Consider the following 24,269-nt stretch of genomic DNA (forward strand, 5'->3'; position numbering starts at 1 on the left):
GTAACAACCCTGGGTCTGATTCCTCCCCAGCCCTCCTCCCATGTCTGAAGGTTGTCATTATTGCTGTTGTTATGTATGTTTGCTTATATTTAAGTAACTTGACTTAATATGCGGGATCTTTCTCCCCTGTGGATTGCAGCCATTCAAGTTTTTGCTCAGTTGTTTTTGTTTTCATCTTTACCTTGGCCTTCTTGGGGTCCCATAGCTTAGTGGTCAGCCAGTGATTAGTTAAAGGTTGTGCTCAAACATCTTGAGCCAGTAAGGCTTCTACCCTTCGCTGAGCCTTCTGTGAGTGTATTAGGGAGCTCTAGTTTTCAAGCATGCCTCAGCTTTTACTTTCTGCTAAGCTTCTCATTTCTTCCCTTCATATGTAGGAAGCCTCCTAGTCAGCCCTTGATAGGTGGAGAGCTTAGGACCTCTCCAGTCAACTCTGAGCATATACGCAGCCTCCAGTTAGCCAAGAATGCATAGAGAGTTTACCAGGCCCCCTGTGGCTCTCATTTCCAGAATCTCCTTATTAAATTTCTGGATTTCTGTTAGTCTGCACCTCTTCCCAACTGGGACAGCAGCTTCAGGCTAGCAGAGCTGTAGGCTTTATCTCTTTTTTTCTAGTTGGGTTTAATGGTTTTACTCTCAGTGCCACTGGGTATGGGTTTTTTGCCTTCCATTTCAAATCACTTCAGCAGACTCAGGCAGTGAAGCCGCTGGTTTCCGTGGCCAGCACTTCCCAGGTACTGCATGGACTGTGCTTGGGGTGGGCGGTGAATAAGGAGCAACCCAAAGCAGTAACACCACTGACTTCCACTGTTCTTACCCAGAGTTCCACATTTTTCATAAATAAACACTTTTAAATTTGTCATTTGACTTTAGTTGTTTTCTGGAGTCCTGTAATGGTTGTTTCTGACACATTTGTCCAGTTTTGTAGTAGTTTTGTTGGGAGAGGATTTGCTGATTTCTTCAGTTTGCCACAGCTGGAAGTCTTGCCTCCTGTTTTGTGTTTGCAATATTTTGGGGTTTGGTTATTTTTAAAAGGCTAACTAATTAAAAACCTGAAGGACATCTATATATTGTAGCTGCTTCAGCATTTTGCTTCACAATAGAAGTTAGGAGATTGTGATTAGATTAGGGGTGGGACTGTAGTTCTGCTATAATTCTGCTGACAGCACTCTCCTGTGGAATGCTCCTTAATAGCATATTCTTGTGTAATGATGAAGAAAACGTTTGTTTTTTTTTTTAAGCAAGCGAATTCTTTTGGAATTCTATCAAAACATAAGGAAGATATTATGTATACTCCTCTCTACAGAATGAACCAGTGGCACAAGGAAAGGAATGATAGAATCCATTGGGCTGGTGTAGATGTGTATCTATATGCAAAAAAAAAAGAAAAAAGGAAAGAATCACCCTCTTTAAAAATTACTCATTATATAGATTTCAATCTAAAATGCTTTTTTATGCTCAAATTTAACTGGGAAGTTAGCCTTTACCTTTTTAGTTATATAATAACACACAGAGAGAAAAACAGTACGAAATAAAACATACAGCTCAGTGATTTATCACAAAGTATACACCTCTAGCCATCATCCATATGAGAAATAAGACATTGGTAGCACCCAGAAGTCCTCTCTTCTCTGCACCATCATTAAGCACCCCCCAAGATAACCATTGTCCTTACTTCTATGGTAACCACTTCCTTTCTTAATAGTTTCTGTCTACTAAGTGTGCATCCCTAAACATTAGCGTTTAACTTTGCTTATATTTTTTATATAGAAATCTTATTATTCATTTGTGACTTTTCTTTGGCTCAAAATTATGTTTGTGGGATTTATCTATGTTGTTGCATGTAGCAGTAGTTCATTTTAATGCTATAGAGTATTCCATTATGTGAATATACAACAATTTGTTTATCCATTTTGCTGTTCATGGATATTTGAGTTGTTTCCAGTTTTAAGGGTATTAAAGATATGGCTGCCGTGGACATACACACTTGTATGTGTCTTAGTGTATAGGTACACAAATTCCTTTTGGGTATATACCTAAGAGTCAAATTGCTGGGTTCCAGTGTATATTTATTTTCATTTTAGTATATAAAACCAACCTGTTTCCCAAAGTGATTGTACAATTTACACTTCTACTGGCAGTGTGTTAGAATTGACATTGCACCACATCTTCACCAAACATTTGGTATTGTCAGACTTTTAAACATTAGTCATTTTGGTGGTTATATCATACTTTCTCATTTTGTTTTAATTTTCATCTCCCAAATGACTAAGGAGGTTAAGCTCCTTTTCATTTGTTTATTGGCCATTTGAATTCATCCTTTCTTGTGAAATGCCTATTCAAGCCTTTTTTAAAAATTGATTTGTAGGAATTCTGTACGTATCTTGATAAGAGCCCTTTGTTCCTTTTTGCTCCTCCAGCCTTGCAGTCTCCTCTAAAGCCCTCTATTAGCAGAGTCTAACCTGGAGCTAGCTGGAAAAACCAAAACATGGTTTGCAGAGTCTTAGCCCCAGTATTATAGAGCAGTGTTTAGATGGATGGGCTTGAAATTGAGAAACGCTAGCTTAAGGCACAACCTTCCTGTCTGCAGAGCCACCTTTATGATAAGCCTAGTGTCTATATATGGGAGAATCTGTTTCTGAGCCATTTTTCTGTTTCATTGGTCTATTACACTAGCTAAATTACTGTGGCTTTATAATAGGTTTTCTTATCTGGTAGAGCAACTTTTCCCACCTTATTCTTCTTCAGGAGTGTCTTAGCTGTCCTTGGCATATTTGCATTTCCATAAAAACTTTAAGACTAATTCGTGTAGTTTCACAAAAAGAAAACCATTTGTTGTTTTGAATTTCACCGAGTCTATAAGTCAATTTGGGGAGAATTGAAATTTTTACAATATTGAGTAGTTTTCTAATTCATGAATATGGTATGTTTCTCCATTTATTTATGTCTTTAATTTCTCTCAGTGATGTTTTTTAGTCCTTTTGTGTAGAAGTCTTGCTTAGCTTTTCTTAGTTTTAATCCCAATATTGGATATTTTTAACATTATTATGAATAACATTTAAATTTTTTTATTTCAATTTTTTATTTTGCAATTTTGCAAATATACATTTTCTTTAGTTTTGAATAATTAGACCCCATTAACCTACTATTCAAATTCAATAATTTCAAGATTTGCTTTGTTTCAACAATATTTGTTACTGAAGTATTTTAAAACAAATCTTAGATCTCATATCATTTCACCTATGTATACTTAGTATATACATTTCTAGAAAATATGGAAATTTAATTTATAATCATAATTTTAAACCATATTCAAATTTTCCCTTTTATTTCAAAAACGGCGGTTTACTGTTGGTGTGTTCAGTTTGCTTTTAACTTATAGCATATTGAGACTTACATTTTATGTTAAGTAGTTATTAAAATATTAGCTTAACCACTAAAATATCAAATGATAAAGCATTCTCTATGGCAATTAAAAACAAAACTTTGGGGACTTCCCTGGTTGTCCAGTGGTAAAGAATCCGCCTTATAATGCAGGGGACGCGGATTAGATCCCTGGTTGGGGAACTAGGATCCCACATGCCGCGGGGCAATTAGACCTGTGTGCCACAAACACTGAGCTCACGCACCTCAACTAGAGAGCCTGCGTGCCCCAAACTACAGAGCCCACGCGCTCTGGAACCCGCACGCCACAACTATAGAGCCCACATGCCCTGGAGCCTGCGTGCCACAACTAGAGAAGAGAAAAAAACCCACATGCCACAACTAGAGAGAAGCCCACCTCCCTCAACGAAAGATCCCACGTGGCTCAACAAAGATCCCGCGTGCCACAACTAAGACCTGATGCAGCCAAAAATAAAATATAAATAAATAAATAAATAATAAATCTTTAAAAATAATAATAATTAAAATTTTTCTGATGATGTGAAGTTTCTGTTTCTAAATTCATTACAATTTTTGACATTGGTAAAGCCATAATCTTATAAACCTACCATGTGAGTAAAACTGTCCTTTTCTTTCATTTGATGTCTTCCACATTTATGAAACTAATGTACAACAAAAATTGCCATTCTTTAAATTTTTTTAAAAAATCTTTATATTCCTCAGTGTTCTTGTTACTGAATACATATCTTTCAGGAATTCATCAATGGGATTAAAAGCAAGCATATTTTTGTGTGACATAGTTTTAGTTTTGGTTACCCTTTGTAACCTCCTCTTGCCCAAAGTTGTTAAAATGCAAGAAGGAGTTGCAGTTGTGAATTATTTTCCTTTGTGGTTTTGTACAGAAACCTTTCCCTCATTGCAGCTGGTTTTCCTCCCCATACAATGTTCACAGGTCTCTTTCTAGAAGACTGTGGGTAGTGTGCCATGAAAACTTCCTAGACTTGGCAGACTAGGCTATGTCACGTTCACCCTCTAACATGAGAAAATCCCCCTTGAAAAGGCAATGTGGCAACTTTTGTGCAGGCCAGTCGGACTCTCACAGAGATATTTGACAGTGACTGAGGAGGAAGAGTCTCTCTGTCTTCCCAGCATCTACAGTAAGGATGGAACTAATTAATTCATGCTCTAAAGAACCATAAAATATTCCCAAGACAACAATAATTAGCATTAAATAATTTTTCACCTATATTTTAACTTATTCAATGGTTATTGGTTTGGGGAGTTGAGGCAGTCTTAAAAGTTAGATCTTACAATAACAAGTATTTGAAAATAAATGTGACAGCTTGATATTGGATGGCTTGCCTGTTCCTTATTCTTCCTCCTTCCCTTCCTGGGTCTCTCACTACAGATCAGAATGGCTCAGTGCTGTGTCTCATCTGCTGGGATCATTGCTGTTTATACTTACTTAGACACAGAGTTAGAGGATAAGTTCCTATTAACTCTCCCAGTTAAATGTAGATGTTTTGCTTCTCCTGATCAGTAGTGTTAGGATAGGAGAGAAAGAAAGAACTATCTCACTGCTTTGGTTTGGCTACTGTGTAAGACCTTTTTTTCCTTGTAATAATCAGATTAACAAATTCGGGGATCATTTATAAGTATCTTAAGTTAAAGGAAAAGGGTTGCTTTCTCATATATAGAGCTAACTCAGCAAATACCAAATTTGGATAAACATTTAAAAGGAAAAACCAAACATCAGAAAACCCCAACTGATGGAACAAATTATATAAATGTGAAAGATGAGAATCCTTTTCTATGTGTTTTTGGGTGGGGGCAGGGAAGCCTAGAAGGTTTGTTCTTCTAAATAGTTTGCAACTCTAAATTATGTCAGAGTGCACACAAGCTAGATAGAGCTTGTTGAAGTTCTGATTATAAAAACCAGAGAGTCATACAAATAAATTCCATATTTAACCTGTAGTGTCCATGAACATATAATATGTACTAAGGACAAATAAACATTTTCTAGACTTATTTGTTGTCAAAAATTTTGTCTCATAGTTTGCTATTGTTTTCTCAAGGAAACTTAATCTAAATACAAGTAAAAATAACTTTTAAGGAAGTGAATCTTGAATGTGAAGGCAATAATTAAATATTTAGAGTCTAGCTAGGAAGTTCTATTGCTGAGATGTGTACTGTATTGGTACAGTTGGCATAGTAATTGTAGTATGTATAACAAAAAATAGAGAATTGCTGATTACAAGTTAATGTGACTAGAATTAGAAGAACCTGATTTTCTTAATCCAAGTTGAAGCATTCTCTCTTTTTTTTTTTTTTTTGCTTTGGATAGTTAAAAACCTGTATCAGCACCATGAACTTTAAAACTGCTAAAATACATGGGGGAAAGATTCTTCACATAAAATGAATGAGGAGCATTTAATTTCTTGGGGACTTTTGCTGATTAGTTATACTAATTAAAAGATGTTATAATGTAACATTCTAGTGCCTGGGAAAGTATCCCCAATGATAAGTTTTACTCTGGTTTCATTTCACCCCTTCTGCTTGTCAGTAATATAAGCAGATTTGTGGCAGTGGTCACAGTTTCCTGGGATTAAGAAAACTCTACAACAAAATGACCACAGCCAGATCTAAAAAGCTTCCTGTTCTGGTATTGTACTCTTTTGACTGACTCTGTATCTCTCTGAAGAATGGCTCGTGGATTCTTTTGGCTGTTTAAAAAGCAGTTGAAGTTAAAGTCTAAGTGCAGAGAAGGATTGATGTACCCGGAGCAGATGTAAGAAAAGATTCTTTCTCGCAACCCTTAAAACTTTATTTTTTTGTTTTTGTTTTTCTTTTTCTAAAACATTATTTTTAATGTAGTGTTTACAGAATCAAACGTTAATTTAAAACTGAGGAAGTAAGTGCCTATTAATATAACTTGAATGATTATGAAGGTAATCAGATGAAATGACAGATGCACTGTTTTCATTTAGAGCGAACAGTATTTTAGAGAAAGTAACTGGTCATAAGTGAATTGTAGGTCGAAGGATGGCTCCTTTTTTCTGAAATGAGGAAAGTTGCCCTAAATGTTGTTCGTTATCTCTACAGCTGGAGCTTCATTAACAAGTGCAGTTGAAATAACCAGGGTATTGCAGCAGCAGAGAAACTAAGCACAGCAAGCCTTTCAGTAACAAAGAAAATAAAAGAATTCCTGTGTAACAGGCTTCCACACTTATCTGTGTTCTGTGATACTGTTTGTGCTGAACTAAAGCATCTGCTACTTCAAGTTAAGAGAGAACAAACTCAACATGGCGTGAAATTACTGCACTGCCATTCACATTCATGAGATTATATTGTTACCAGCCACAGGCAGGACTGGCTTTTGCATGAATAATAAAATAAAATGCTGCTTTGTGAATTTTACCTTAAAACATTACAAGGCACAGTACTAACCTTGAGCCCGGAGTGGGTTTATCTTAAAGCAGCTTTCCTCACCACAGTAGGGTCAAGACCAGTAAGAAGTCAGAAGTTGCATAGTATTGCTGCATGAGGTCTTTGGAAAGGGTATTGTGTTAAATCAGTTTACTCATTTTTAAAAATATATTTATTGTGCAGGCTAGCTGTTAGACATATTAAAAATTATTAAAGTACCATTTGGCAACATCATAGTAATAATCATTGATTCAGGCAAAAAAAATCCATGGATGCTAAAGGTAGTGGGTCAGAGTTTGATGAGGAATAGCATATTTACATAGTTACAAAGGGAAAAGATAGTAACTTTGCAGTGGAGAAACCTGACAAACACCTCATCCAAGTGATCAAAGTTATCACCAGTAATGGGAAAAATCGACTTCATGGGCCTCCTAACGTGGTGCGCTAAGAAGTCATCTGTGTTATTCCTGTGAAAAATACAGAACCTGAATCTAATCTCAAGAGAATGCCAGATAGACCCAAACTGAGGAAGAGTCTACAAAATAACTGGCCTGTACTCTTCCAAAATGGCAATGTCATAAAAGATAAAGAAATGCTAATTAACTGTTCTAGATTAAAGAAGACTCGAGAGGCAATGACTACTGTGCAATGTGTGATCCAGAATTTCCCTTCCTTGCTGTTTCATTGACTTTTTTTATCTTCTAGTATCTAGCTACAGAAGTAGTGTATTTAAACAGGAAAAAATTTTTAATAGTCAATATAATGTTATATTTGGTTTCCTTCCTATTTTACTTTCCTAGATTATGTGGATTCTAAACAGTGTTGTGGATTTTGGTTGGTGTTTTTTAAACAACAGTCAAAAATGTTAGGTCTCTTAGCCTAGTTGAATTACATTTCAAGCTACTGAAGACTCGAAAGTGATAATACTTAATTGTTTTAGCAAATTTTCAATCAGTGGGAGAAAGTGAAGTCCTCATGCTGTTTTAAAAATACTAGAATGCACTGTTTAAGAGTTTTACAAGAACTTAGGAAGTAGCAATCACTAAGATAAATTTATAAAGAAGTGATGATATTCATAAAGAAGTTTGGTGTGATTTTTGGGTAAAAAATAGGAACACTTTATTTTCAGGAAGGCAATTTGATGAGTGTCTTATTTCCTTGTGGACAAGATGAAGAAATAAACTGAGTGATTGTAGTTAATTAAATAAATAAATAATTGACTAACCGTACCCCAGATTAATGATTGGATGCCGGCCTCATAGATGGCTCCTAGTGTTGTATCTGTTGCAGAGCTCTGTCCTCAGTCCTGTTCTAAACTTTAATTAACAACTTGGATAAAGGCATTGATGACATACCAGATTTCAAAATGATACAAATCTGGGAGGAATAGCCAAAGCACTGAATGGCTGAAACAGAAAATGAAAGATAATGGTAGCCGAGCATGATGGGAATCTAGCAAAATAAATCTGACAGGAATAAATTGTACAAAGACAACCAGTCATCAATGATGAGTGGAAGGAAAAAAGCTTTAGGTTAATTCATGGAAACTCGATTAGCCTGATGGCCAATTGGCCATGTTTACCAAAACGCTTTGATTTAATATGTATCGATTGGGTCCAATCAGAAAAATGGAAACACATTAGTATTTCAAACACAGGGAAATATAATACAAGGAGTTGGCAATATAGGTGTTAGAAGGCTAAAAGAGAGAAAAGGCGGACACTGAGCTATTAAAGAGAGAGTAACCACAAGAGGCAGCTATCATACCAAGAACTGAGAAACAAAAGGGAAGAAGTTATCATAACCTAGAAGCTACAGCCCCTAAGCTGCCACTCAGACTCATGAGGGGACACTGTTGTGTCCTGAAATGTACTGAAACCCGTATTACTAAAAGATGTTTTATTTATATAAGAAACCAAAATACTCAAATTGTATTCTCTACATTCAACTAAAAGTGACCACATCTGTATGAACACCTCTTCCATCTTGAATTTGGTTCTGAAAATAAAGCATAAAACTAATTTGACTTCAGTCGTGTTAATGTTCAATACTTTTTCTCCTGTCTTTAAAATGGGTTTACCACTAGTAGCCCTCCTACCTCAGATGTATTGCTAAGTGACCTCTCAGGAAGATTAAGTGTTTATAGAAATTTAGACAGAGATTTTAAAAAAAGAAAAAAGCATGGCAAATGAGTTGGGTGGGCTAAACATTCTCTTTGATTATACTTTTTTTTATCTTTCTCACTGATACCTGAAGCATTATTAAGTGGATTTAATATTGAGTGTTTTAACATAAACGTATTTGTCATGCTCTGAAACACTGAAGAACAAAGTTTGGGATTGATTTCTCTGTCTTTTTTTCCTCTCCCCCTAAATATTGTGTCTTTAGGTCAGTAACAGATCCAAGAGATGGAAAGAGAGTAGCACTCAAAAAGATGCCCAACGTCTTCCAGAATCTGGTCTCTTGCAAAAGGGTCTTCCGGGAATTGAAGATGTTGTGTTTTTTTAAACATGATAATGTAAGTGAAATCAGTGTTTGGGATAAACTATTTCCTAAGTATGTTTGATTATATTAGTAAAGAGCAAAAGAGAGTTAAAAGGGGTTCATGTACCATATTAAGGGATTTGGAAACCTGAGACAAATTAGACCTTTTTTGTGAATGAGCAAGTTTAAGTGAATTCTAGGATTTATTGATTGACAGATAAATATTAATTGATTTAAAGCAAATGTTAATATTTAGCTTGGGAACAATACTAATGTACAACATAAAAATAGAGTATAATATGTAGTCTGAGTGATTTAAACAGAAGTGATTGGCCCCTGATTTTAAATGCTTTATTTATATCTTTTAATATTTTAAACCAGAGATTAAGTTAAAGATGTGAGAAAAAAGTTTCTCCTCTTAAAAACAATACAGCTTTTAAAGATAACATAGTTTATCTTATTTATGGCTGTGTTTAGAGATGTCAGGATTCATGGGGAAATAGAATCACAGTGGTTTGAGAGAGCTTCTTCTCAGCTAATCCTGAATTAAAAGTTTGGTATGTGTAAAATTTACCTGGGGGATGTTAACATTGAACTCTTAGTTTTCAGTTTCATATGAAAAGAAAAACTGCCTCACATTCTGCATTTGGTACTCAACCTGTGCTATTTTAATTGCTGAAATAAAAATCAGGAAAACGATAATTTCTTGTGAGTCTGACTGCTTGTTTGCACAGGAACCTGAAGAACTTTGGCCGAAGTGTAGGTCACACTTTAAGAGATAAATTTGTAAAAGTTTGAACTATTTGGTAAAACTAGGAATATCAAACTTACAGTATGTTCACTTGAAGCTCCTTGGTTTGACACATTTCACTTTATTGATTACCCCTTTTGAAATCCATTTTCCTTAAACTTTTTTAGAAAGTAACTGCTTGTCTTTCATTCAGTTGGAACTGCCTAGCAATGTGTTTGTTTGTTTCAATAACTTTGAAAACATCATTCCAGTTGCTATTTTATGACTGTTTCCTGAAATTTTGGAAGTGATTTTAGAATGATGTCTAGTGCTTGCTTTGTTATTTATTTCTTGAATTTGCCTGAGTGAGTGCCACCCCAGCATCAAAGAGTACAGACCTTATGTACATTGTCAGAGACTCAAGTAAAGGGATCCACAATGAAGAAATATTTTGAAGGTGGCATCAGAAATTCACTTACTAAGGGTTTCAATGGTTTATTCAAACCTATCTTGGCTTCTTTTATAAAGGAGGGATGGTGTAATAGGCTGCTATCTGTATATGTTGCTGTCTTTGTTCATGACTCATTCCTATAGAGTAACTAATTAAGTTACAAAGATAGTGTCAGAGTGAGTAGTGTAAGAAAAGAAACAAACTGCATTCTTGAAAATCACACATATTAAAACACAGCAACTACTGTTCAGAGCTCCTGAGCTGTATCGTAAAAGAGTGCTTGTGATTTCTGTGGGAATGTTCAAAAGTGAGGCAGATAGTTGGAGATGGGACATCATGGCACCACTATTTTATACATAATGAATTTATGCTGTGCACTGAGATCTACAAAAGCATCTCAGGGCCAGCATACCTGGTATGTGTGGAATGCCAATCTAAGAGGCAACTGGTATTTGATGTAGTTAAGACAACAGATGTTTATTAATTGTGTCCTGTGTGCAGAGTGCAGTGCTAGGTCATGTGGAGAATGCAAAAAAAAGTTCAAAACATGGTCCTTTTTTGAAGGAAGTGGACCAGGTGTTTAAGCATTTGTTACCAAGGGTCAGAAAATGTGTAGGTCCTTTACATATATTAATTTAATACTTAAAAGTCTTGTCAGATAGGGCTTATTATCCCTACTTTACAGAGGAGGAAACCAAAGCTTAGAGTTAAGTAATTTGCCCAAGGTCAAGGTGGCACAAGATTGAAGTCTAAATCTGTCTTGCTTCAGGGCCCATATTCATTAATTCAGTAAACATTTATTGTGCACATCCTATATCCCTAAACTACATCAGCTTCTAGGGGTTTCTACCTTCAAGGAGTTTAGTAATGTGATAAATACTGTGATAACAGTGCTGTGGGAGGACTGCCAGCATGGTTAAACGTTAATACAGGACACTGTGTGTTCTGCGCATAGTGAAAAGCTGGGCAACCAAACCTAAAAATATATTCGAATCACCAAGTGAGCCTTAAAAATGCAGATTCATGGGTTTCATCCCAGACCTACTACATTGTAATCTCTGGGGTTGAGACCCAGGTAGCTGTATTTTTTTAAAGCTTCTCAGGTGAAAGATGACAGACAAGTATTGTACTATTAAGAAAAAGAGAGTAATTGTCATGGACTTCGAATCTCAAAGATGCTTTAAACAGGGAGAAACCTTAAGATGAGCCTTTTGAGATTAACATTTGATTGAATAGAAGGAAAAGAAAGGAATGTCATGATGAAAATGGCATTTAGAAAGATTAACCTGGCTGTTGTAGGAAGGTTGGATTTTAATTTGGATGTGGCTTTTTATGTGTCAGAGAATTGCTGCAAAACCCTGGAAGCCTTTAGATTTTCTTTTGAACAGAACCTTCAAAGTCATTGTATCATATTCATTGATTTCAGGTGATCTGACTGATTGAGATACACATACACACACACACACACATGCACGCACACACGCACATTTTTTTCCTTAAAGGTTGTTCATCTTAAAGGGATAGGTTCGCCTTGATGTAGCAACTTAGAGAAACAGAAATGGGTTTAACTTTCTAAAGATTGATGTTGTTTAGGCCTCTCAGCAGTGTCTAGTCAGAATCTGAGCTATTATAAAATCTGACAAAATATTCTCTACTTTGCCCATCTGTGCACTTGTGCGTGTGTGTACATACACACACACACACACACACACAGAGTTGTCATTTTATCAGCATGGAAAAAGGATGACTGAGGGTTTTTTCATTCTTTGATGATCTGATGAATGCCATGAACCCTCTTTTGGAAAAATACATATACACATAATTTTTATGTCATTTTAGACTTTTACTAGTCCTTTAATGCCCATCCAGTGCCTCCTTAGGACCCATTGATTCCTGCTAAGAGCCCCTGTAATAGAGTTCTTGGATTTTTCTTGTCCTTAGGCAATAGCACTAAGCACACGGTAGGTAGTCAGTCTATTGAAGAGTAAGTGAGTGAGTGAAAGTGACAGGGAAAAAAAATATGAAATCTCGGAGTCCGGAATGATAACCTCAGTGATCTCTCTTGGAGTTACTTTTTCCCAACCTTTTAGTTCTGGAGTAGAGGAGGCAAAAGAGGAGGTAGTGAAGGCAAAGGGGGATCATTTGTTTTCCTTTGTATAGTCTGACTGAACTCAAATAAGGCCTCTCTAGGTTCATAAGTAGGATAAAGAATCATACCAATAGGACCCTCCCTTCTCTGAATGCAGACAAGCTGTTTGGCTGCAGACATTATTAATGCTAATGATTCTGCTGCTAAGGAGTATGAAAAGGCAAAGGATACTTAGAATATGTTACTTATCGGTGGATTTGGTTTTGTGTGCTCTGTGCCTAAAATTTGTGGTACTGAGCAGATTCTTGATGCATTTAAAAAATAATACAGGCTCTTGCGTTCATGAATTGGAATACTCACTGTGGTTAATACCCATATTCTTCCCCAGTTGAACTATGTATTCAATGTAATCCCAAGGAGAATCCCAGCAGGGTTTTATGCGTATGTGTGTGTGGAAATTGACAAACATTCTAAAGTTAATGGAAATGGAAAAGACCTAAAATACTCAAGACAATCTTGAAGAAGTTGAACAAAGTAGGAGATTCACACTTGAAACATATGAAGCTATAATAATCAAGGCAGCACAAGGACAGAAAAATAGATTAATGGAACAGAATAGAGAGTCTATAAACTGACATACACATACATGTCCACCTGATTTACAAGACAGGTGCCACTGCAATCCAGAGGGAAATGGATAGCCATTTCAATAAACAGGAATCAGGGATTTTCCTGGCAGTCCAGTGGTTAAGACTTCGCCTTCCGATGCAGGGGGTGCTGGTTCGATCCCTGGTTGGGGAGCTAAGATCCCGCATGCCTTGTGCCCAAAAAACCAAAACATGAAACAGAAGCAATATTGTAACAAATTCAATAAAGACTTTTAAAAACAAATAAATAAACAGGAATCAATTAGATATCCATATGAAAAAAATCTACTTCATGACATATACATAAATTAATTCAAAATGGATCATAGACTTAAATATGAAAAGTAAAATAACAAAACTTCTGGAATAAAACATAGGAAAATGTCTTCATGACTTTGAAATAAGCAAAGATTTCTTAACTAGACAAGTAAAGCATTGACCTTTTTTTAAAAAAAGTGTTAAACAGGACACCATTAACATTAAAAATTAATGCTCATCAGAAGTTTAAGAGAATGAAAAGACAGACCTCAGGCATTATCCAACAAAAAACTTGTTTCCAGAATATATTATGTGATAGAACAAGTTTTAAAATAAATATTTAGCATTTGAGGAAGACCATTAGAAATAAATATTTTACTTGACATTTTTCAGACTGTAAATTCTGTATCTAAACATCATATATCTTATAAAGAGCTTCTACAGATCAAGAATTTTTGCCCATCAGGAAAAGACTTAATCAAGAATTTCACATAAAAGGATAACCAAATGGCTAATAAGCATATGACAAAGTGCTCAAAGTCATTAGTCATCAGAGAAATGTAAATTAAGACTAGTGAGATACTACTGCATACTCACCAGAATGGCTTAAATAAAAGACTGACAATACCCAGTGTTGACAAGGATGTGAATCAGCTGAAACCCATCATTGCTGGTGAGAATGTAAATTCGTAAAACCACTTAGGAAACCTGGCAGTTTCTGCTAAAGCTAAATATACACCTGCCCGATGACCCAGCATGTGTACTCTTTGGTATACTCAAGACAAATGACTGCAAATATCTACTAAAGGACATGTACAAAAATGTTCATAGAAACTTTATTCATGATACCATTTGGAAACAACCCAAAAGTTTGCCAGCAGTACTCTGGATAAATACACTGTGTTAGTTCATATAATGGTATACTACACATCAATAAAAGGAATGAGGATCCACACATGGGTGTATCTCACAGGCATAACAGTAAATGAAAGAAGCCATATACAAAGGTCTTCACTCATTATGATTCAATTTGTATAAAGTTCAAGGACAGGCAAAAGGAGTCTATGGTGATGGAAATGAGAATAATCGTAATCTCTGAGCAGAGATGGGTTTTGACTGGAAAGGAGCAAGGGGGGGGCCCTGAAATCCTTAATTTCTTGATCTAGATTTTAACCATGGAGTAAATATTTATCATGTTATACACTTTGTATGTAAAAATTAATCAGATTATACACTTAGGATTTGTATACTTTATTATATCTTACAACTCTATAAAAAATAGTAATAGTCGCTACCTTAAAGAACTTGAAATCTATTCCGGGTGGGGGTGGCGGTGAGAGAATGGGGAGGTGGGAGCTCCTTTGCTTAAATATGAGAATGCACTCTACAAACAGTTAAATTTTTAGCCTTTACATTTAGGATTGCGATTATTCACAGCAATTGTTTTATTGACAAAGGATTAACTAAAAAAAAAACACTAAGCCATTAACTCATCATGTAACCAATTGATAGTGAATCTTCTAACATCACAGGGGTTAAAATTCTAAAAAGCAGCTACCACAATGAGCTTTTGTCCAACTCTTAAAAGATTTGAGAAGTATGCTGAGACACTGGTAATGACCATTATTTAAGGATGTAGCTTTAGTTCATTTTTTAATTAAACAAGTCTGCTTGCTTTTTTTTGTATTTGAGATCCTCTGACGAGTCTGTGGTATTTTGGGATACTTCGACTCTTTACAAGTCAAAGTCTTTACAAGGGTCCTCCTATTTACATCATAAGGCTAATCTCACGTACTTTATTTCCACAGATAATAGAGGGGTTATAGAAGGACTTGGGCTTTTTAAATAGTGAGTCAGGCATGAAGTCTGGAGTTTGAAACTCTGCTACTTATTCCTTCTCACTTCCTCATTTACACCACTTCTGAGATTCATGGATCATCTCTAATGGTCTAAGCACTGTTTTTGCCACCTAGAAACACTGTGGAATGCCATCATCCGATAAACATTTTGAGGTGGTAGAAAGAACAGGAGTATAAGACAACAGCCATTTCAAAAATTCCAGGCAGAGTTTAAAATATTGTACCCTCGAAGCTAAGAATCACAGCTAAATGCTTTGGTGCAAATGTCTAACACTGTTTTATATGGCTTTTCTACAAAAAGCCTCATCAAATTTGGAGTAAGAAAGCCTCATTCTTCTCTATCAAGGTTTAAAATACATGGTTGTCACTTTCCTTTAGATAACCTCTAATTATAGCAGATAGATTTGAAGTGTAAAATAGCTTTGTCTAATGGACGCTGTCACTCATTGCATTCTGTTTTCCCCCAAGACAGGATGTATGTTGTTCAGATACAGAGCTTAGAGTCCAAAAGATGTCAAGTAAAACATTAATTTTTAACTGCCTTCCACAAGCATCAAATATTCATGTTAAAATTTTTTCTATCACATAATGAGAAATGAATTTATGTGAATTTGTGACACTAGCTAATTATAGGTTTTTAAAAATATAGAAATGAAATAATTTATCTTTCATATGATAAAAATTATTCTTTGAAGGAACTGGAAAATCTGTTATTTTCCATTTATATGAGGAGTCTACGTATAAACATTTTAATTCAGAAAGGAAATATAGATATTCTTTATAAAACATCTAAACTATTTTAAAACCTTTATATTTAACTGGTTTTAAAGTGAGTGAAGGCTTTTTCAATACAGGAGGTTTTAGTTTAATTAAAAATTTTAAAGTGACAAACTTTTGGCTTGAAAAAGAATAACCTTTAAAATGAACAAGGTTCCTTCCATACATAAATTGCAAGGGGAAAAGAGAAAGAAATGGAGGAGAAATCTGTAGGTAAAACTTGAAAGACATAAATCAACCATAATATGTAAATCTTCTTCAGCTGCTGATTTAGATTAACAAACTTTTTTTAAAAAAATAAGAAAATTAGAAATTTGAGCACTGAATATTTGATGGTATTGAAAAACAGTAAATTTTCAGATTTGATTATTGTACTTTTTAAAAGTTTTTATCTTTTAGAGATATTTACTGATGTATAGCCGAAATAAGTCTTGTATTTTCTTCAAAATTATATAGGGAGAGTGGAGGGCATAGATGAAGCAAGAATGGTCATGTGTAGATAACTACTAAGGCCAGGTCTTGATTACATGTGTATTCTTTATACTATTCTGCCCACTTTTATATGTTTGAAATTCTCCATAATAAAAAATTTTTTTCTTAAAAAACTAAGCTAAAGATCAGAAAATTTGAACTTGTACTACACAGTTTATTTCCTGTTAAATAATTTCTTCTATATCCTTTGAGCCTGGTATTTCTCATTAGCAAGATAGATTCAGATTCTTAGGTGTGACATCATAGATGGGGCTTAAAAGAGTAGATAAACAGCTGGTAGGGAAAGAAGGCCTATTTGTTGTGTTTCGATGGCAGAAGTTACATTGGTAGTGTGCTGCTTTTATAAAGGACTTGAATTTCAGATGCCTTAAAGTCTTTTTTTCCTACCCTAGTGACTTCTTTTTTTGTACTTGGAATAAGATCCAAAACACTTACCATAATTTAAAGAGACTTTGTGTGATATAACCCTGCCTTTCTCTTCTGTTTTATCCCAGTCTATTTTCTTCCCACCCACTATGTTCCATAAGCACTGGCATTTCTGTTTCTAGAATCTGCCTGGTTCTTTCTTGCCTCAGTGCCTTTACATTGCCTGACCAACACCTATTCACCCTTCAACTCTTAGAGTAGTTTTGCTTCAGGGAAACTCTTTCTCCCACTCCTCTTTACTTTTTCCCTTCATAATAATAAATGTCACAATTATATTTTTGTGTAACTATTTGTTTAATGCCTTCCTCTCCCGTGGTCTCCAGAACAGGGATGATTATCAGTTTTATTCATCAGCTTTACCCGAGAGCCTCCCACAGTACCTGCCAGATAGAATGCACTTAGTAAACATTTTTTGAAGAGAGGAGTAAAGGAATGAATGGTAGATATGGCTCCTCATGCTCTTAGAGCAACACTGATTATTAAAAATCGGGCATTTCTTTCCAGCACTCTCCTGTGCAGGGGTTCTGGTAGCATGTAGTATAACCCAGTTGCCTCTCTCATATTGGCGTAAGTAAAATTGTCTTTGATAGTGATTTTACGAAACCTATCTTAATGTTTTGGACCATGTTTCTTGATTGATAAATTTAGTTGATCTCAGTGTTCAGTTGTAACCAAGCCTAAAATCATTAATGAGTTAATAGTGTCTTTTTGCATTTATGTCATATTTTGTTTCTTTTTCGTTTCTCTAAATTTGGCTTTTTTTTTTTTTTTTTCCTTTTCCCAGGTACTCTCTGCCCTTGACATACTCCAACCTCCACACATTGACTATTTTGAAGAAATGTATCCTAACCAGGGAATGTGAAAGAAGGGAGCAATTTTTTATTAATTTGTTCTTCTAGCACCTTCTGGGGTTCATGCCTTGAAGTGTATTAAATCTCATCCTTGCAGAAGTGGTTGAGTACCTGGAACCAGGTAATTTTGAAATCCCAAGTATCTGACAGAGCACAACATTATCAATATATCCTGAGTGGTGATACCACAAAACAAGACTTCTGAACAGATATTTCATTTAATCCCCACAGCCTTGTGAGATAGGTATTGCTATTCCCATTTTGCTGGTGAAACCACTGAGGCAGCTGTGTTGTAGTAGAACTCAATAAAGTGCTCTTATCACTATACAACAACTGCCAATCAGTTAAGAAGGTAATACTGCCCTTTTATCCACCACTTGGGGTAAGGTGAAAATTAAAGAGAGCTCTTGAATACTATAATTCTTGGTGATATTTTATCCCACCAGTCCTTTGTGGAACTAATCCCTTTGTGCAGTAAAGGGTTAACTCAGTGGACTTGGGGTGCTCCACCCCTGTACATTCCAAAGAAGAGACTGGCCCTTGACCAGCTCCTGGCTGATAGAGTCTTTGTATACCTCTTGGTATACAAAAATGAGATCTTGGGCCAGGCCAGATGGTTCTGACACACCCTTTTTTTAAAAGTATAAAATTAATCTAAGGAAAGAAGGATTGAGAAAGTTCTTTTCTCCTCAGCTATAGGTCAGTGGTAGCAACTGAGGTGAGAACATTAAGGATTCCATTTCTTAGACTTCCTGAAGTTTACCTGGCTCCTCACTGAAGAAAAGAAGGAAGCTGGTAGGATGGGGGCAGTACTTGTTTCATTCAGCAGAAGCAACTTTCTACACCTGGCCAGGAGCCACCTTCTTTATCCTTTTTGTTGGTGGGAAGGGCATCCACATACTAGAAGGCGTTCCTCTGAGTGTGTAATACTGTTTCTGCCTCTTTGGAAATTAAGAAATTTTCTTTATTAAATAATAATTTTACTGGATTTACAGGTATGTCAGGGGTCCCCAAGATCACCCTCAGGGTTGATGATTCAGTGAAAGGACTCAAGGACCCAGGAAAGCTGTTCTACTCATGGTTACAGTTTATTACAACAAAAGGATATAGATTAAAATCAGCAAAGGAAAAAGGTACATAAGGCAGAGTCCAAGAGAAACCAGACACAAAGTTCCAGTTGTCCTCTCCCAGTGGAATTGCACAGATAGAGTTTAATTCTCACAACAACAGTGTATGACAACACAGGTAAATGTTATTGACCAGGGCAGCTCACCTGAGCCTTGGTGTCCAGAGTTTTTATTGGAGGTCAGTGAGCCTTAGGGACTGACCTTAGCAACTCAGTCTTCAGCCCTCCTCCCTTCTCCTCACCCAGAGGTTGAACTAATACAGCTGGCCCAGGGCCCCAGGTGAACAAAAACAGGTGTTCACCATAAATCACATTGTTAGCGTAAGCCATCTGGTATGGCCAAAGCATCATGTATACTAAGACATTCATATGAGGCAGGATATTGCAAGAGTTCAAAGGTTATTTCCCAGGAGCCAGTTGGGGGCCAGTCCTAAAGACTTTTGGAATGTGTAGGTTTGGGGCAACCCAGATCTGCTGAATTAACCCTTTACTACGCTTAGACCATCTGTGGGGAATGAATGTTTTCATATAAGATAATTGGTGAATATGAGTATTTTAAATGAATGTCAGATATTTTTAGATTTTCTTCACTGAACTTAGCTAATTCATTATATCCATGTCTGTCTTATCTTATAGTTCAAGCATGAATTGTTTACATCAGGCATTAATTTTTTGTACTTGGGTTTGTCATTCCTTTAAAAACCCTATGTGTGCTTTTATAAGCTAGGAGTTCTCAATCGCTTATTATTATAGGCCATAATTTGAGTCTGGGAGATCCTGGATTCATTATTATTTCAAATACTTGCAAAGCAGAGGAAATTTTAGCATAGTTATGGTTTAAAACCATGAGTGGTTGGTAGCTGATTTCAGCCCATTTCATTAGCTAGCAGAATGTTTCTGTGAAATTCTTTCCCTAAAATTGTTCATGAATGTTTAAATTAAAAGCCTTTGTCATAAAATATTCATGGAACCCCTAGTACACTATTTACTTAAATGTTTTACTTTTTTATTTAATTATTTACCTTCAGGTTAAAAGATTGACACCTGTGCTTTCACAGTAATTAGCTGGCTACAGATGGAAAAACCTTCAAACCTAAACCTCAATATTCTTTATTTCTGTTGTATAATTTTTAGCTATATGTAGAATGATACACAGAAAAAAGGTGTTTTCCAGTGGTGGTGCCATTTGGAAAGCACCAAATCCTGTTAACATAAAAAAGAATTAAACCTATAGCTGCTACAGGATTATAAAGACTTTTTAGGAAGGCATGGTTTAGCTTGGGAAACAAAATACTAAAATTTTGTGTTTTAGAACAGCTATTAAATGGAAACGTTAAGAAATGCCTTAGTTATTACATATATGCTCTGCCTGATTCTTCTAATATTCTAAATAGAAAGTTTTCTGTGTCCTGTGCTTTTTAATACAAATAAATTTGTTGTAGTCAAAGCAAAAAAAAGTTTTCCCCTCAGTTTCCCTCTGAAAAATAAGAAAACTTACTACCTACAACACAAAAATATTGAGGATTAATAGGATCTCAAGTTACTGTTTGATTTCAACTTAATATATTATCCCTCTGTGCCAGCAGCTCCCCCTATAGTATCTCAAAATCATGGCATACACATTACACATGGTTTTAGACAGTGCTTTTTTCAAGTTGGAGGATTTTAGAATGGATAATATTTTGAATTTTAAATATATGATCTTGGAATTGTGCTTTGAAGAAACTATTTTTGAGGACTGTTTGAGGCTCTTGTTTTAGGTAAGTTCTGTGTACACATATTGCTATTCATCTAATGGATGTTCTAATATTTAGTCGATAAAGGAGTCAGTTTATAGAGTCAAAAATATATATCATATTATTTAAGTTGTAAAGGGAAAGAAATAATCTTTAGTAATCTTCCATTGAACATGAAGTACCATATCATTACACTTTTTTCTAAGACTAGAAAATTGGGATGTTATATTGCATATGTAAGTTTTCGCAAATAGTATTTTAAACCAGGTCTTTTTAAAACTAATTGAATAGTTAATACCATTTTCGAAAATCTGAGGTCTATGAACATTTTGATCTAATCAGGTGTCACAATCACAATAAGTGTCAACATGGGTATCACACAGTTAATCATATGTTTTTCCCTAAAACTGTAATAAAAATGATTATATCAGTGCCCACCAAAGATTTAGCTTGGGTTTTGAAAGACCATGCATCTTTAGATACCTCCTTAAGCAACTTTTAAAAAGACAATGATTATAACTGTTTACAAATCTTCCTACAGGGTTCAACAGATGAGTCAGGTATGGAAAGAGCAATAAATTCTACTATGACCTCTGTATCTTTTAGCTTTTGTGTTTTCATAGTTTTAAAATCTAATATATACACCTAGAAAATATATTCTTTAATAATTAAGAAAGATTATATTTTTTCTGAATTGAGCTTTCAGCTTGTTAAAGGATTACATTATTCATCTTGCACTTTGAGTTCCTATTTGGAAATGTGTATGAAAGCAGTTTGGCATTTAATTACTTTGAGCCTACTGAAATTTCATCCAAGAGAAACAAGTTTCTAATTGTTTGATTGGAAAACATTACTTATCATGCTTCCATCAGGATTCTGGACTCTGTAACATAAACAGGCCCCTTCCCAGAAAGTACTAGATGCCGACTGGATTAGAAATTAAAATTTGGCTTGCTTTGGGAAAAGCTTCTTTTTAACTTGAGAAACATAATCTTAGCATTTTATGGAGAAAAATATGGATGGTACAGGTCTTCTGTGCTAGAAACAATTACAGCCTAAAACCACTGGAAACAAGAAGTCTAACGGGATGACTGTGTGTCCCAGTTTGCCAGGACTCCTGGATTTTACCTGATATCCTGGTATAAATACTAAATAAGTTTCTCCTTTCACTTTCAGAAATGTCCCCGTTTGAATTAATAGGTTTGGCTTGTGCAGGCAATGTTTAAACAGGAATTTCTTGTCGTAAAGGCAGCGAGGGAACCTACACATCCAGTTCAGCCAGTTAAAGTCCTTGGTAGGCAATAATGTAATACTATCACTTAAACTACTCCCAGATGCAGTAGTTTAATTGATAGTGTTAGTATACTATATTTTATATACACAATATGTAATTCCCTAGTGCTATGAAACAGCTCTATAACCCTCAGGGAATCTTAGGAGCCAGTGAAAAGCTAAGAACAAACAAAATAAAATGTGTATATGCATATATAAGTACACTCTTTCTGCAACAACAGTACCAGCAAGGACCAGAAATCTACATTATAGGAGTTTTGAAGATTCCCATATTGTTAGAATTTCCTCTTCATTTATTCAATAAGCATAAGCATCAACTATGTTCCTAGAACCAGGAATTTTTTTCTGTTTTGCTCACTGTTGTATTCCCAGCGCTTAGAACAGTACCTAACATATAGTAGGTGCTACATAAATAAGATAGTCTCTGCCTTTCAAGTTTGTAATCTAGTGGGGGATACAATCATGTAAACAATAATTATAATATAGGTTGGAAAGTATAGTGATAGAAAAAAAATCTACACATCCTGAGAGCGTTGAGGATCTGATTTTTCACTCTTTCCCATTTTAGTTTCCAAGCTGATTACTTGAAAAGCATTTGATGATTTAAAACAAAAACTTTCACTTACCCACTGTCACCAGTTCTGGCTCCTTAGCCCTGAAGCCTAGGACAGAGACAAAGAAAGGCAAAACCAAGGAAAAGTTAGCAGAACAGTCCAAGAACAGCAAAATTCCTGACTTTAACCACCTTAGTATCTACTGACTCTTTGGCTCTTTACTTTTTTAAAATTTAGTGTGTCAGGCATTGTTCTAAATACCTTTAACTCCATTTTAAAGATGAAGAAACTGTAGCTCAGAGAGGCAGATAACTTGATCAAGGTCACTTAAAAATGCTAGAGCTGGGATTTGAACCCATGTTGACTGGTCCAGTGGGCCAAGAGTGCTCTTAACCCACTGATGCCTGTTAATGTTTTCTCTCAAGAACAATGTTTCCCTCAAGTCTGTGGGGTGAGATAAGATGTAAAGAAGAAACTATTATATATGGTAGAATGTGCCAAAAGAATATAGACAGGTGATGTGGGACTTCAAAAGAAAACACAAGACTTCGTGGAGGAAAAGACATTTCAGTTGAGTATGGAAGGATGAGAAGGATTTGGATGGGTAACATTGAGGAGGGTGGATATTCCAAATGGAGGGAGTAAGTATTAGCATCTTTTAGGGAATGGCTAGAGTTCAGAATGCACGAATAATGAGAAATTAAGCTAGTTAGGGCCAAGTCATGGAGAGCCTTGAATGTTGAACTAAGGAAATTCATCTTTATTCAGTAGGCATTTTAGGGCCCAATGAAAGATTTTTGTGGTGAGGAATGACGGAATTGGAAGCGTACTTTATAAACTTAACAAAGAATTTCTGTTTGGGTGATGAGAAAGTTCTAGAATTGGATAGTGGTGATAGTTGCATAACATTGTGATTGTGCTTAATGCCACTGAATGGTGCGCGTAAAATTGGTTAAAATGGTAATTTTTATTATGTATATTTTACCAAAAAAATTTTTTTAATTAAAAATACCTTAACAAGGACCTGACTTTTGGAGCTGAGAGGCAGTGACTACTGTGCCCAATATAGTGAAAGGACAGAAGGATTTTTGGCAATTGATTGGGACTTCTTTAGCCATGTACTCAACAGCCTAGGTTGTCGAGTTGATGACTGGTTGGGTATTTACAGAGGCAAGACAAGGAAATGAAGAAATCTGAGGGGCTGCTTAGAACGTTACAGAATGGCTGGCCACATCGGTAGAGAAGTAATTGAAATCAGAAGAGGACTTGGCGTACTCTGAGAAAGGGGAGAGGCAAGATCCAAAGACAGATGTTGGGATGACAGCAAATAGCAGGCTCAGCAGGAGTAGTCGTGTGGTTTGAATATGGAGATTATTCTAAGAAAGGAAGAACAAGTTGTAGTAGCTTCAAGATCTAAAGCCACGCTTTGAAGTGGATGAAGTAGAATAATAATGAAAGTCTTTAGAGTTCAGGTGGTTGAGAAACTGAGGGGTAGAGAATCTCTACCCTGGCCGCGCATCACATTCACCTAGGGAACTTTAAAAAAAAAGAAAAGAAATGAACAAACCCTGCATCCCAGAGATATATATACACACACACACATACATATATATATATTCTTTTTCATAATCTTTTCCATTATGATTCATTACAGGATATTGAATATAGTTCCCTGTGCTGTACAGTAGG

The 24,269-nt window shown here is 35.6% G+C and overlaps 1 protein-coding gene across 2 annotated transcripts in view; it reads left to right on the forward strand.

The window, feature by feature from the left end:
* The window catches only part of NLK (nemo like kinase), a 147,015-nt gene that overhangs the window by 77,460 nt on the left and 45,286 nt on the right, over positions 1-24,269 (forward strand). For both annotated transcript variants that reach the window (XR_005017818.1, XM_036837240.1), the window contains exons 2-3: positions 9,196-9,325; positions 17,805-17,860. Coding sequence is in view for 1 of the 2 variants with exons in the window: in XM_036837240.1 (XP_036693135.1) it covers positions 9,196-9,325; positions 17,805-17,860 (186 nt within the window). In the remaining variant the exon portion in view is untranslated. The remainder of the gene's footprint in view (positions 1-9,195; positions 9,326-17,804; positions 17,861-24,269) is intronic.

The sequence above is a fragment of the Balaenoptera musculus genome, chromosome 20 (assembly GCF_009873245.2).
Source record: "Balaenoptera musculus isolate JJ_BM4_2016_0621 chromosome 20, mBalMus1.pri.v3, whole genome shotgun sequence".
Lineage (NCBI taxonomy): Eukaryota > Metazoa > Chordata > Mammalia > Artiodactyla > Balaenopteridae > Balaenoptera > Balaenoptera musculus.